Consider the following 13,737-nt stretch of genomic DNA (forward strand, 5'->3'; position numbering starts at 1 on the left):
TTAAACCACCTGATATGCCTTTGATCTAAGCATGTTGTTCTTCCTTTGTTTAATTTCAATTGACAGCATAGCCCAGGAGCAGTGCTGCCGCAACAAGCTGGATGAGGAGTACTGCTTAGAGGGCATTAGCACTGCCAACCTGCATGAGGAGTGTGATCTAGAGGAGGAGAAGAATTCCACTTGTGAAGCTGAATCCTTTAAGGTGAGATCTCCAAACCTGCTCTAATTCTCCTGTAAAATCCATCAGGGCTGAGTTAACATCCTGTTAATTTTCTTTTACACTGAAGCATCTTTAGTATTTGGTGGATGAGATTGTAATGTATGTATCCTCTTCTGTACTAAGGATGAAAATGCTCATCCTAGACACTGTGGACTGACCCAGGCCTCTGCACTGTTAGTCTTGTTCTTTCCCTTTTTCAAAACAAATCATCTACTAGGACTCTTAAAAAGCAGTATCTGCCGGTTGAGAGAGAACACTTGTCACCTCTTTTGACTTGCTACTTGGACCTGTCCTCGACTGTAACCAGTTCTTCTTAGACCTCTGAATACAACCCTTTGGTCTTGACTGAGTTTCCCACTCCCATCCTGTTCTCTCCTTAGCTGAGGAAATCAGGGGAGGGGGAGGGAGGGGGAGCCAGTTGGATATTATTACAGCTTCTGCACTGTATTGTCACATTATTTCACTTATGGAGCTTTTGACAGCTTCTGATAGACCGGTCGTCACACATAGAATTTAGATATGCTCCATCTTGCATATCTGCAGACAAAGCATGAGTACAGACCTTTTATGGGCAGTTTAAAAATTCACTAGGCAACCTGAGTGCCAATGACCTTCTTACCAGTCATACAACCCTATTGTGATTCTTGCACCAAATTGTCCTAGTCAAGCATGTGACTCCTTTATTGGCATTTCCTCCCCCCACACTTTTCAAGTGGTGTAAGCAGCTTTAACCAATCAAGAGTAATAGCGTTCTTTAAACCAATATGAAAAAAGAAGTTTAAAGACTGAGCTGCAGGCACATTGTAAAGTGCTCCTGACTTAAGAAAGATGCCTAGTTAGCAGACTCATTATAATCTTCAAATACTTTCTGAAATCTAAACCTTTTCTTAAACAGAGGTGCTAGTACAGCCCACTTCAACTATTTCTCTCCTCTAAAAATAAAAGGTATTTTCTTTCTGTATTGGGAAAATGTATTTTTATGCCTACAACTCAGTAATAGCTCAAGGAATTTTGTGTTGCTTATACTTAAAGAAACCCCAAAACAAAGCAAAACTCATGATCTGAAAAAGACCAAGCACAAAAAATGCAACCGTAAGGATGTGTTTTGAAGAATCCCAAATAGATGAAAGCAGGGGTGTAATAGAAAGTATGTTTGTTTACCAGAGGTATAGATAAAGTAACAGCTATTTTTTTTAAGCCAGGTAAATGTTCTGTGTAAAACAATTAAAGTCATATGGTTCTTTACCACATGATCAGGGTTTTCACATGTGTTTGTGTATTAGCATTGGGAAGTAGGGCTAACTATATCTTGTCTTATTTAAAGGGCCAGATTTTTTCCAAAATGGCTCATCTTAATGATGCATTAGCATTATGGACCAGATTCTTTCACCTTCTCTTCTATTCAATAGTACCTTAGTCTGCAAATTTTGCCATTTGAAATCAGTGTGTACTGCTTTGCAGGGACAAGTAAGAGGTTCACAGTCTTGTTGAGTTAGACTGTTTTTACCATTTTTTATCATAGTTAAAACTAGACAAAGCTGCACTCCAGCATAAATGATTGTAGGAAAAAAGATTAAGAACAGGGCACATGAACACAGGTTGAACACTTTTCCCAGAAAAAGCTACTCTTTTTCTGACCTTGCAATCCTTGTGCTCAAAGGAAATTTACAGAACACCTTCAGATGATGGGCCTGGGAATAAATATTCCTTACTTTACTGGATACTAAAAACCAGGGACTAAACCCAGAAATTGATTTTTATGGCTTCTTATAATATACCTGATACCTGTTAATCTCTCTGCACTTCACAGGTGATAGTGATGACACACAGGGGGTGCACGCAGATGCATGTGCACTCCCTGAGTCTGGCAGTGCACCCCCTGCAAAAAGAAGCCTCTGACAATGCTGGTGGCACCTGCAGGTGGTCTGCAATTGCTGGTGCTCTTGGCAGTGTCTCAGCTGCTGACAGCACCATAGCTGCCTGGAGGAGCTCACTGTGCCTCCCCCAGCCTCTGGGGGCATGTGGATTTCATGGTGATGCCCTTCCCTCCTAGGGCCTTTTGGCACATTACACTTAGAATATGTTTTATTTAGATCATAATACATATTCCTATGGTTAGAAAGTTTTATGAGGAGTCTCGCAGCAATTTTTACTACAATCTAAACAAAACATGTATTAAGAGTTAGAGCCTTTGAAGACTTCAGTGTGCTGGGGTGCACTGTTGGGGTTCAGACTAACAAACAGCTGTTCGTTGGTCCTACTCCTGCATTGCACTGGAGCTGGTTCAAGGTTCCAGTGGAGTATGGGTGTTGGGAGCAACAAACAGCTGTCTGTCAGTCCCAGCACTTGCATCACACAGGAGCCGGTCCAAAGCTCAGGTGCAGTGCTGGGGCTAGAAGCAACAAACAGCCTTGGTACCGCACCAGAGTCTCCTGATCATATTACCTCCATGAAGTAGTCCAATGTTAGTTCAACATGTCAGGTAATACATCTAGAGATAATCCTTGCCAGGAAAAGCCTCATGTTGCTATGCTGTGTTGGCACTTAGCTTGTGTTTTACTTTTTGAACACAGGTGCCAACTCCCTGGGTGCTCTGGGGCTCAACCACCCACCCAAAAAATTAGCAGGTACTCAGCACCCATGAGCCATGGCCCTTTTGGTTTTATTTGTTATATATTTTAAAAAGAAAACATGCTTTACAAGAAGAAGCAGCATGGTTACTTCAACCCAGCTCTGCAGTATTTTTGGCACTTTTAGCTAAAGCTGATTCAATTGGCTATTAGATAAAAGTGCAAAAATGTCCCACTTTTTTGGCCAGAAAAGATCCTAACCTTTACAGACATCAGGTGAGCTGTGTTGAAGTAACATGCTACCTCTTATTTTACTGCCCTGCTCCATTCCTCTAAGCAGATGGGTTTTTTATATTTGGACTGTTACAGAGGCTGTTGTTCTGCTACATAGCTCAAGCTGTCCATTTCATTTTCAGACCTGAGGGAGCAGCACTCTGTGCCTGAAAACTTGTCTAAATATTTCCCAACTATGGAGCTAGTCCATTAAAAGATATTGCCCACAAAAATGCTTGGCTCTTTCTTCTTTTTTTCTTTAAAACTTTTTGCATCTTCTGACAATGGGTCAGTTGATATTCCTGGCTATTTTGCATCAGAGTGTTATGAACTGGGGGAGTTCTGCTTAAATCCAAAGAAGACATAAGTCACTGCAAGTTAGGTGCTGCAACACCTACATTGTAAGTGGCTGATCCTATGAGTAAAATCCAAAATTCAGAGTTAGGCACCTCAGAAGGGAGATCCAAAAACCTGCACACTGGCTAGGGAGTCATCTAAAGCTAGCTAATCAGAAATGCTCAGCACAGGTTATGTCTAACTTCCTACCCCATTTCCAAAGTATAGGCATCCAAGTTGGGGCTGCAGAGAGCTGCCTCCATCCACTCAGGATTCAGAGCCTGGAATCCTTTCGTCAGTGTATATGCAAGCAACTGTTCTTTCAATGAATGAGTTGGGCTTGCTATTCTATTAACACACTGGTGGTGATGAGGAGGAAGTTTTCCCCACCATTTTTATAGAAGAGCCCAGCAATTGGAGCATTTACCCACAAAGTCTGAGACCTGGGTTTTAGGCCCTCCTTAGTCTGAAGGGTTCAAATATACCTCCCCTGTCTCCTTGGAGATTGGTTTTACCACCAAGCTTCGGGCTAGGTTAAATAGGGTACTCTGCTATTCCTGTTGATGCTATACAGAAAGGAATGCCAGATGCATGGGGCCAGGAAGGTAAGTAACAGCCAGGAATATCAGTTGATTCATTGACACCAGATTCAGGAAGAAACCAACAACTCTACATGGTAGGGATGCGGGTGCTCTGCTGAGATAGGTGAGTTCTAGATTCCAGTGTGGTGTCCTATGCTTTTTTTTTTAACCTCAGGACTTCTTTCTGGATATGGTCATTTAATGTAATTTCACATTGATTTGCCATTCAGTGCACTTGAACTGGTCCTTTTTAACTAGATCTCATTAACATATGAAACCTTTTAGATGGAAATTCTTTATTCCCCTCCCCTTGCCCCCAGAAAATAGTAAGGATTAATTTAATAATCCAATCAGTAGGATAAGTTGCTGAGTTCTCCATTGAGAAAACCAGGGGGGTTACTATTTTGTCCTGGGGATCCCAAACATGCAACTAGAAATAGTTTGGAAACAGTGACCTTCGGGTTGTTTTATTTTTTGTATCCACAAGTTGCAGATATAGGTAATTGTGGACATAAATCTGTACCTGCTGTTGCATACACAGTTGTTGCTGCTTCTGGAATGTGGGTGCAAAAACAGGAGCCTATTTAAAACCAAGCAGAACATCTCTCTCATAAGATACAAATATAAATCCAAGTATATTGGTTTAAATATAGATTGATGCTGGAGGCTCATAAGAGCAGGTTTACTAGCTGCCACTTCAACCAGATTCTCCCAAAGGGCAAAGTCTGGTAGACATTTGAGTATTCTTTTGCTCAGAGATTTGCTCAAATGTTTGTTGTAAGCACTTCCTTTTTCCAAAGGTCAGTTTCTAGCCATTGCCCTCCCATTTTTGCCTAGAACATTTTATTTGTATCCCTGGATAATAATTGTTACTCAAGAGAGTTGGCATCTTTTTATCGTTGTTCAAATCTTCGAAAGTAGTGAAAATTATACTGGATTCTTATTCTTTTTCTAATCTGTTTTTGCATAGCAACTGAAACCTGTATTCCAACAGATGAGAGACCTCTTGTGGATGGACCTGAAAAAAACATTGTTAATTCATCATTTGCCTTTCAATGCTTGATATTTAACTTATAGTGTAAATAATAAAAGAGCACTAAAGTGTTTAATTAACAGAATCACTTCACTGGCCACACATTATATATGGTGCTTTCTAATTCTAGAAAACAGTCTTTTAAAGTACAAAGTTGTAATTATGGTTTGGCTTGAATTGGACATTATCTATCTATCTATCTATCTATCTATCTATCTATCACCTGTTTTTAATAGGTATGGAGTAGACGTGTGTGAAGCAGGCCCTATTTGATTCAGATTCAACCGGAATCAGGGACAGTGATTCAATACGTTGATTTGAATTACTGTCCGTGATTTGATTTGGCCGAATCCGAATATGAAGATTTGATGCTGATTCAGAGAATCAGCGATTCAGACACAGACACAGCTTTAAAGTTTTTTCTACATACCTTGAGGTAGCAGGTGCAGCTTGTGAATGCTGAGATGCTGGGGCGCATGGAACATCTCACAGGAGTGCAGGAGGGCCCTCCACATGCTTGGGGGCAAACCCACCAAACATGTGGAGAACCATTTGAGAATGGCACAGATTTTTTTTTACCTCCCTCTGGGCACATGTCCCCATTGTAGTGAAACAGCTGTGTGTCTCAAGGGCTAGGGACAGACATTCAAAAAGCCAAAGGCTGAATTGATTCAATCTTTGCAAGTTACTCTAACCTGCATAGATTGAATCAATTTGCAAGTGGACAGGCATCTACTTTTGACTCCGGAAATGCAGGCACATGCCTGTGGTGGCTCAGGCCAGAAGGCGGGGGGGGGGGGAAGGGGGGGCAGTGCTAGAGTGAGCCCTTGGTTGGAGGGAAACTAAGCTGAGTGAAGGGGTGTGGCAAGGCCTGGGCAGGCTTGACTGTGATTGGGGAGGGGTATAAACCCCCACCCTTGCCTGCAGGGACCCCAGCCCTGCTATCCCCGCTCACTCACTGGCTGGTGGCAGGAGTAGGGGTGGGGCCAGACCCTGGTATCCTGAGGAGAAACAGGGTTTAATCCCTCCATTGCAGGGAGGCAGCGGTGTGGACACGAACAGCTCTGCTCTTGCACCTGGGGCCATGCACCCATGACCGCAGGGGCCAGCCGCCAGTAGCCTGAGAGGAAGAGGAGGTTTAGTCCCCACTTGGGGCACCAACATGCCCTGGGCCAAGTCCCTCCCAAGAGCAGCCAGCAGGTGCAGGGAGTGGGGATGTGACCTGGGTCTGAGGAAGTGGGGGAGATCAACTCACCACTACATCCCACTGCAGTAGTGAGGCCTGGGTTGGGGAAGCCATAGGGGGCAGGGGGCAGTGCCTGCCATCTCCTGCCTCCAGTTCCACATGCCGTTGTTTGCAGGTGGGCTGGAGCTTGGCTTCCCTCCCCATGCCTCTCCTGGTGGCAGCGGTGGAGTGAACTATTGTGGCAGGCAGAGATGAGGCACTTGTCACCTGCTGCTTGCTTGCAGCAGCACCAGCCACTTGGGGCAGGCTGCTGCAGGACAGTTGCTGCCTATGCCCCTGGGCCATGGGGCCAGGCTGTGACAGTCCATTGCCTCCCCCTGCTGCTGCCCACATGCATGGCCTGCAGCAGCCTGCGCCAAGCACCCAGAGCTGTCATGAGCAGATGGCAGGTGACAGGTGCCTGATCTCTGTTCAGTTCCTGGCTTTGGACCCCAGCAAGGCTGTGCCCGGCACAGAGGGTGTGAAGTCCACAGCAGGGACAAATCCCACCCCCTCACTCCCTCATCAGCTGGTCCACTGAGCAGTTGCCATGGCTGGGTGACTGGGCCAGCTCCCTGCTCAGGCAGGGGAATAATGCCCCCAACACAGGCTTCCCTGCAGCTGGGAGAGAGTGGCAGGGAAATGGCCCCTCCCCCCCCCCCACTCCATCCTCAGCCAGCCTGCCAGTTGGGGAGGGGACATGGCCAGGTGATCACCTTAGCTTCTGGCTCAGGTTCATAGATTCATAGATTGTAAGGGACTGGAAGGGGACTCACAAGATCATCAGGTCCAGCCCACCTGCACTAGGCAGGTGGGGACTGTGGGCTTCCCTGCCGCTTAGAGCTGAGTGGATCACCCCGTGACATCTTCTCCCTGGCTGGCAGTCTAGCTGAGAAGGGAATAGGAGGAAAAACAGCAGCTTCTGCCCCATCCCTCTCCTACCCCCATTGCAGACCCCTGCTGCTTACCAGGAACAGCAGAGAAGGCATGGCCACTGAAACTGGCTTGGGGGGATCAGAGCATCGGGGCTGCCTGGAGCCGCCTAGGCAGAGGTGCAGCCCGGCACCTTGTCCCTGCCCCTGCCCCTGCCGGGGATCTGGGTCCTCCCTGAGATCCCTGGGGGTATTGGGTGAGTCCTCTTCCCTGCATGGCCAGCGCCCCCACTGCCTATCAGCCCTGCCTGGCACAGCCTCGGTGGCTCCCAGCCTGCGTCACCCACCAGGCTGTGGCAGGGCTGCAGTGCAGCTGACACTGGAAGAGCGAGGGGGTCTCGCATCCTGGGCTGCAGCTCTCCTGTCCCAGACTATCTTGCAGTGCAGGACTCCCCGGTGAGTGCAGTCTGCAGCCTGGCAGGTCCTGTGGTGAAGCTGAGGAGCTGTGGGGGGAAAGGAGGGGAATGCCCCCCTGTGCCTGGTGGGGCAGGGGGAAGCTGGCAGTAGGGGTTTTATCCCCTTCCCCCAGCTGGGAGCTGGGTTGATTCGCTGCCAGAGGAGGGGGTGAGGCAGGGGAATCCACCCCACGCCTGGCTACTGAGGATGGAAAAGTCCCTGCTGGCTGTTAGGGGTGGGGCCAGCCCTGCTCCATTGCAGCAGAGAGCACAGCCCATGCTGAAAAGCATGATGAGATGCTGGGGGACTCCAGTTTAACTGAAATCAGGAAGGGGTCAGGGACAGAAGTTCCGTAAACAGGTTTGACGCAAATCAGTTAAGTCTGATACTACATTCAGCCAGGTTTATCTTAAACTAGTTTCGGCCATTTTGAAACTGGTTCTATGTGAATTGAATTTCTGTTCTGTTACAGGCTTAAACTGGTTCCTGACCCCTTATACTGGTCACTTCTGTCTTTAGCCAGGAAGTTGACCCTAAAATCCAATAATAGGGGCACTTATATACTCTGAGGGGGTAATAAAATTGTTCCTACTTTTTGTTAGATAATTCAGGTTTGGTCTTAAAATGGTCTTTTGTCAGCCTCTAGATGAAAAGAGAATTCTGGCCTGTGTGCGCTAGAAGCTTTAGATTTTTCTGAAGACACAGTTCAAACAACATGCCAGCAAAACTGAGAGATTGTCCACCATTGTAAGAAAGACAGGTTTAATAACCCTTGTGGGGGAAGACTATCTAATGAGAATTCTGGCAGCATCCTACTGGAACAGTATGTTAGATGGCAGAGTAGTATAAGAGATGAGTTGAGTTTGAAAATACTTTGTGTAAACCAGTGGGAGTATTCAGAGAGAATAACATCATGATTTGGCAAGGTGACAGCTACATTTGCTAGCTTAAGCAAGACTTGATTATGGAAAACATATAACCTAAAGACCAAACTATGTACCTCTTTCAATCCCTTTTAATCTACAGATGTGAAAGCTGGAAATTCACAAGAAGTATAGGCACGTCTAAACATTTTTTAAAGTAAATTCATGGGGTAAATGCTATGTATTAAAATTAAGTGAATTCAGAGCAAATGTCAGTATTCGTCACAGATCTTCTCAACTTCTACTTATAAAGTTACCTACAAGATGAAAATATAGTGGGCTGTATTAAAATGAAAGAGTCTCTACATCAAACAGTACGTTGAGAGGGACTTAACTAGACAGACAAGCAAAGGGAGGACCTGTGTAGGCAGAGGTGGTGAAGTTTATTCCTGCAGTGATGTGGGAAGGACTTGGATTCAGATTCAAGTAAAATGTGAAGTATAAAGTCAGACAAGGTTCTTTTGGGTAAATCCCATATCTTTTATTAGACCAACTCAAATAGTTGGAAAAATTCTTCTTTGCAAGCTTTCAGGTACAAATACCCGTGGTCAGGCTGAGGAAGCGCCTGCAGTTGGTCTGTGCTCTTCCTGGATGGAATTCATCCATCCTGCAGGTGCTTCCTCAGCCTGACAAAGGGCATTTGTACCTGAAAGCTTGCAAAGAATAATTTTTCCAACGATTTGAGCTGGTCTAATAAAAGATATGGGATTTACCCAAAATAACCTTTTCTGCCTATGACCTTAGACCAACACAGCTACAACCTATACCCAAGCACTAAGTCAGATATATAGCTTGCTGTTCTAAAGATTGCAGGATAAAACAAGACTGAGGGGAAAACAAAGAGAAGGTTTATTATTTTATCCTTCAGAACAGTAAAAACAGAACATATGTATGCAACCATTTATATAAGCAAGTTGAGAAGGGAGCAGCTGGGAGACATTTACTACTTTCCATGTTTTTGGATGGAAATGTCTTCTTGAAATGACACAAGAGGTTTAGTTTGTTAACTTCCACAATGAGTAGCTATTTCATGTTTCAGCTGCTTTTATTTTAGTGGTGCAGGCTACTCTCTTTGAGCCAAAATACAACTAGAAAAGTAATTTAAAAGGAATAAGCCCTTAAATCTACCTTCTACATCACAGCAGACATTGGTTGCCATGAATCAAATTACACCCTTCATTTCTCGCAGCAGGGGAGAGAGAAAACTGAGCAAGCCAGCAATGTGCTCTCAATTCAGAATAGAATCAGAATAGTAGTTTGTTTTAAATCAGCCTTGCTTTTCCTTTTTCAGTCCTGCACTGAATTTTTAGGCTCAGTTTTGCCAGTGCAAACCATTGTGCCCAGAATAAGAAACAAAAAGATCTGTTTTTCATTAATGGATACCATTTCAGGATCAGGCTGTAAGGATGTAATGCTATTACTTGATGTGGAGGGGTGTAGTCCAGTGATCACACCTTCCTTTTATGGTCTGTTAACTTTGATATCATGCAGGTACTTTTGTGTGAAGATTTTTTGGGAAGCTGAGAGAGTTGAGGAAGAGGGGTGGGAGGGTATGAAGTTTATTCACTGCCCAGGATTCATGAGAGTTGAATCCAGAGCATAGCTTTGGTCAGTATATTCTGTTTAAGGACTAGATCTAAAGCTCATTGGATAAGTGCAACTGGACCCATAAGAGTAAAAATGTTCTGAGACCCAATTACCCTGTAATTAAGGATCTCAGGACTTTTGAGAATCAGGGGCAAAAGATGTTCAGTTTTCTATAAATGAACTGGGTGAAATCCTAGCCATACTGCAATCAATTGCAAAATCCTTCTTGACTTTGGCACTGCAGGATTTTACCCACTATTTGTCTTTTGTTTTGACAGAAATGCTGTTTCTGTTGCTTGCTGGGAAAGAGTGCCCAACTTCAAAGAAAGAACTGTGACTTGAACCTAAGGATAGGACAACAGTGTAGGAAAATTTTCAGCGACTGCTGTGCTAAAGGTCAAGGAAGCACTGACATGTCTGTTAGTGATGATGTTCCAAAGAAGAACCAAGGTATACCGTGCTGTGAAACAAATTGTCTGGGACAGCAGAGCAGCACTCCATGACCTCATTGGGTGTAAGGAAGGGAGGAATGCTTGTCCTTTGAATGATTTAAGTAGCAGCTGTAGTATTGTGCTCTCCTTTGAGTGACTGTCCATGTACCCAATGGCGTATGTGCACCTGAACTCAGAGTCCTTTGCCACCAATAGCAATGGCAAGCAGATTCACCACCAATATCTATACAACACACAAGAATGTGCTCCTGCTCTGAAGGGCATAAAAGGATAGGGCATACCAACTGTGTTCAGTTCCTGTCATTACTCTTAGGCTTTGAGATATAAAAACTGTCCCTCTGCTCTTTGTTAGCAATCCTTACCATAGCAACTGAATATAGTGAGTTTATTGCTAATAGTTTTTGGCTACTGACAAATTACTATTTTTTCTTTGAACTGGAATGGTCTTCTCTAGGTCCCTGGACATCAAGTATTGCTTCTTGGATAAGGAGTTGTGCCTGTAAATTTGAAATATTTTTATTGATCAGGGAGAGAGGAGGGATACAGGCTGCAGGAGGAACTGCACATCTCTGGCATGCTGTTCATTTCCAAGACTAGAAAAGACAGGAAGTCCAGACAGCAAATCCATGAAACCAGCATCTGACCTGGGATCTTTGGACTCATCTACAAACCTTAGATGTAGAAAACACGCTTTTCTGACCTGAACTGGATGAAACTGTCCAGATCTTCATGCAAACTATTTTTTCCCTTGCAGAGAGAATGAAAGACAAAGCCACATCAAAACAGAGCCTATCACATTGGATATTCAACTGTGTTGGAATATATGATAGGTGGCTGGGTGGAATCTATCCCACCGCTCTCAGAGCTCACTTTGTTAGAATTCTGGCAGCCTGAGTAGCATTGCTAAAGAATCTGCTTGCCATTGCTATATGGAAAGCAGCTACCCAGGGATGGGTCAGGTCACACAGTCACAACACATTGCTCTAATTCAAAAGCCACCATCTGGAACACTACATATTATTTGGTTCTGTTCTAGTCATGACTAAGTACAGATCACTATGATGTATGGCTTGGGTTACTGTTGTTGGAATGGGCATGCTGATGATCACTTGAAGAAGAGTAAGTTACTTTATGATGACTGCAGCTCTTTATGATGTGTTTGTTGCCTACGCGTATGTTCCATGACATGCTGTCTATTCACTCTACCTCAGAGCCCTTTACTTAAGAAGCATCTGAGTGGTGATGCACAATCTGATCTTTTAGTGTGAAATATAAAAACTCTCAGGGCATATGAGCTGTGCAACACTGCTGGCCAAAAGCCTGTGAGCTGGGTGTACCTAGGATTCACGCATGCCACTGGTGGAATGTGTATGGAAAATGAAGAACTCTAATTAATGTTAGAGGTGCACCAATACATTGGTCCGATATTGGATCAGCACTGATATAAAGAAAATTGTGCCCTCCCAGCGTGCATGCAGTGGCAGGAGCCACGCCCACCAGATGAGCTGCAGCTCTGTCCCACACCCTACCCTGCCTTGGCCCCAGCCCCACTCCCTCCCACACTGCAGGGGCCTTGATCTGCCCCCCACCCCAACCAAAGCCTCTTGTCTCCTCCCTCCCCTTCCACCACAACAGACTTACCAGCTGGATGCAGTTTTTCAAGCTGCCGGGCTGCGTATCAGAAATCAGATCAGTATCAGCCAATATGTCTCCTTAAAAATTGGCTATTGGCCCCCAAAATCTCTATGGGCGCATCCCTAATTACAGTAAATGTGCCTTTATTTTAAATGATAAGATTTGCCTGGTCAACCTCAGGCATAGAGTGGCTTTTTAAAATAGTGTCTAAATGAACACAAATGGCTAATCTGATTTTTATGTAAAGTGCTGCAGCAGAAGTCCAGGGGAGCTGAGAATGCTTCAGAACATCTGATGAGGATCAAGTTAAGGTTTAGTTAGAAGCCTGACTTTAGGAACTCACTTGGAAATGTTTGTTGGTATCTGTGTAATCCATGATTCCATAATATATTTTCTAGTAAATCACTCATTTTGCAAGTATTTAAAGTTTCAACCATAACAATGAAACTGCTTTTAAAATAATTTTCTTCAATATTTACTTTTGGATATTCCCAAAGGCCTGGTCCAAATCTTTGTGCAGGTACACAGTATTTTATTGTGAGAATAAAACTTTTTTTTTTCTCTAATGCCTGTTTCACCTTTTCATTAGTTGACATTTCAAAAGAGGAAGTAGACCAAGAAGATCCTTACCTTCATGATGGCTGCAGAGGTAAGATGCTTCAACTCCTTTTGAGTTCAGAGGCAGCTGAGATTGATCTGAGCATTCAGGAAAACTCTAGCTCCTCATAGAGGCAGGTCATTATATGACAAGAGATTTTACCGTTTGGTAAGTATAAGCCAATCTGAAAATACTTGGAGAGGTTGAGACAGTGTGAGAGCCACCTTGTGGTCCCTTATAGCTAGTGGGCATTAACTGGGATGTAACGGCTTGCTTGTGGGTAGAGATTGTCAACACCGCCTTACAGGAGGATGAGGAAGCAGTAACCTACAGGTAAGTGCCTGTTAGGCTCTTGCTCAAGAAGTCATTTTCTGATGTTGATGATCCTGCTGGTTTTCAAGGCTGGGAGGAAGTGATGAGACATAATGTCTTGCTTGGTTGGTTGGCTTTGAGGAAGGTCTTTTGGTCATCACTGAAAGTTGTGAAGTTTGGTGACATTTGTACATGCACTCGAAACTTTTAGAGTTCATATATTGTAGCACCCCAAATCTGCTTTATAGAACTCAGCAGGTGTCTTAAAAGTTGCTCATGCTTCTCTAAGGCAGAACATGTCCCACTGTTATACAGTTTAGCAAGGATAGTTGACCACAGTAGCTAGAGCAGAAATTCAACTGTGCTGTAAAATGTTTCATATCAACTGTGTGTCATGATTGGATCCTATTGAAAAGGATTTTTGTTACCTCCTGTCTTCTGTTTTTTGAGCTCAGATAAGAATAGATAAGTTTGTCTCTAAAAAGCAAGCCAGTGAAAAACTTCACCTAGCTACCTTAGGGCTAAAACCATGATTCTCCCTCTAGCTTTGTGTACTGAGCAGCATGAAGTTGTTCTGCCCAAAGAGTACACCAGGTTTCATTCATCTCTTGAGCCTAGGATGAAGTGATCCACACCCTTAAAAGGTGCAAATAGCTTCCTCCTT

General features: G+C 44.2%; 1 protein-coding gene across 2 annotated transcripts in view; it reads left to right on the plus strand.

Annotated features, from left to right (window-relative positions):
* FBLN1 (fibulin 1) overlaps positions 1-13,737 on the plus strand; it is a 128,391-nt gene that overhangs the window by 35,394 nt on the left and 79,260 nt on the right. For both annotated transcript variants that reach the window (XM_090043803.1, XM_090043802.1), the window contains exons 3-5: positions 67-202; positions 10,355-10,526; positions 12,753-12,812. In XM_090043803.1, coding sequence (XP_089899929.1) covers positions 67-202; positions 10,355-10,526; positions 12,753-12,812 — 368 coding nt within the window. The remainder of the gene's footprint in view (positions 1-66; positions 203-10,354; positions 10,527-12,752; positions 12,813-13,737) is intronic.

Source organism: Crocodylus siamensis, chromosome 4 (assembly GCF_052110815.1).
Source record: "Crocodylus siamensis isolate JL-2025a chromosome 4, ASM5211081v1, whole genome shotgun sequence".
Taxonomy (NCBI): domain Eukaryota; kingdom Metazoa; phylum Chordata; order Crocodylia; family Crocodylidae; genus Crocodylus; species Crocodylus siamensis.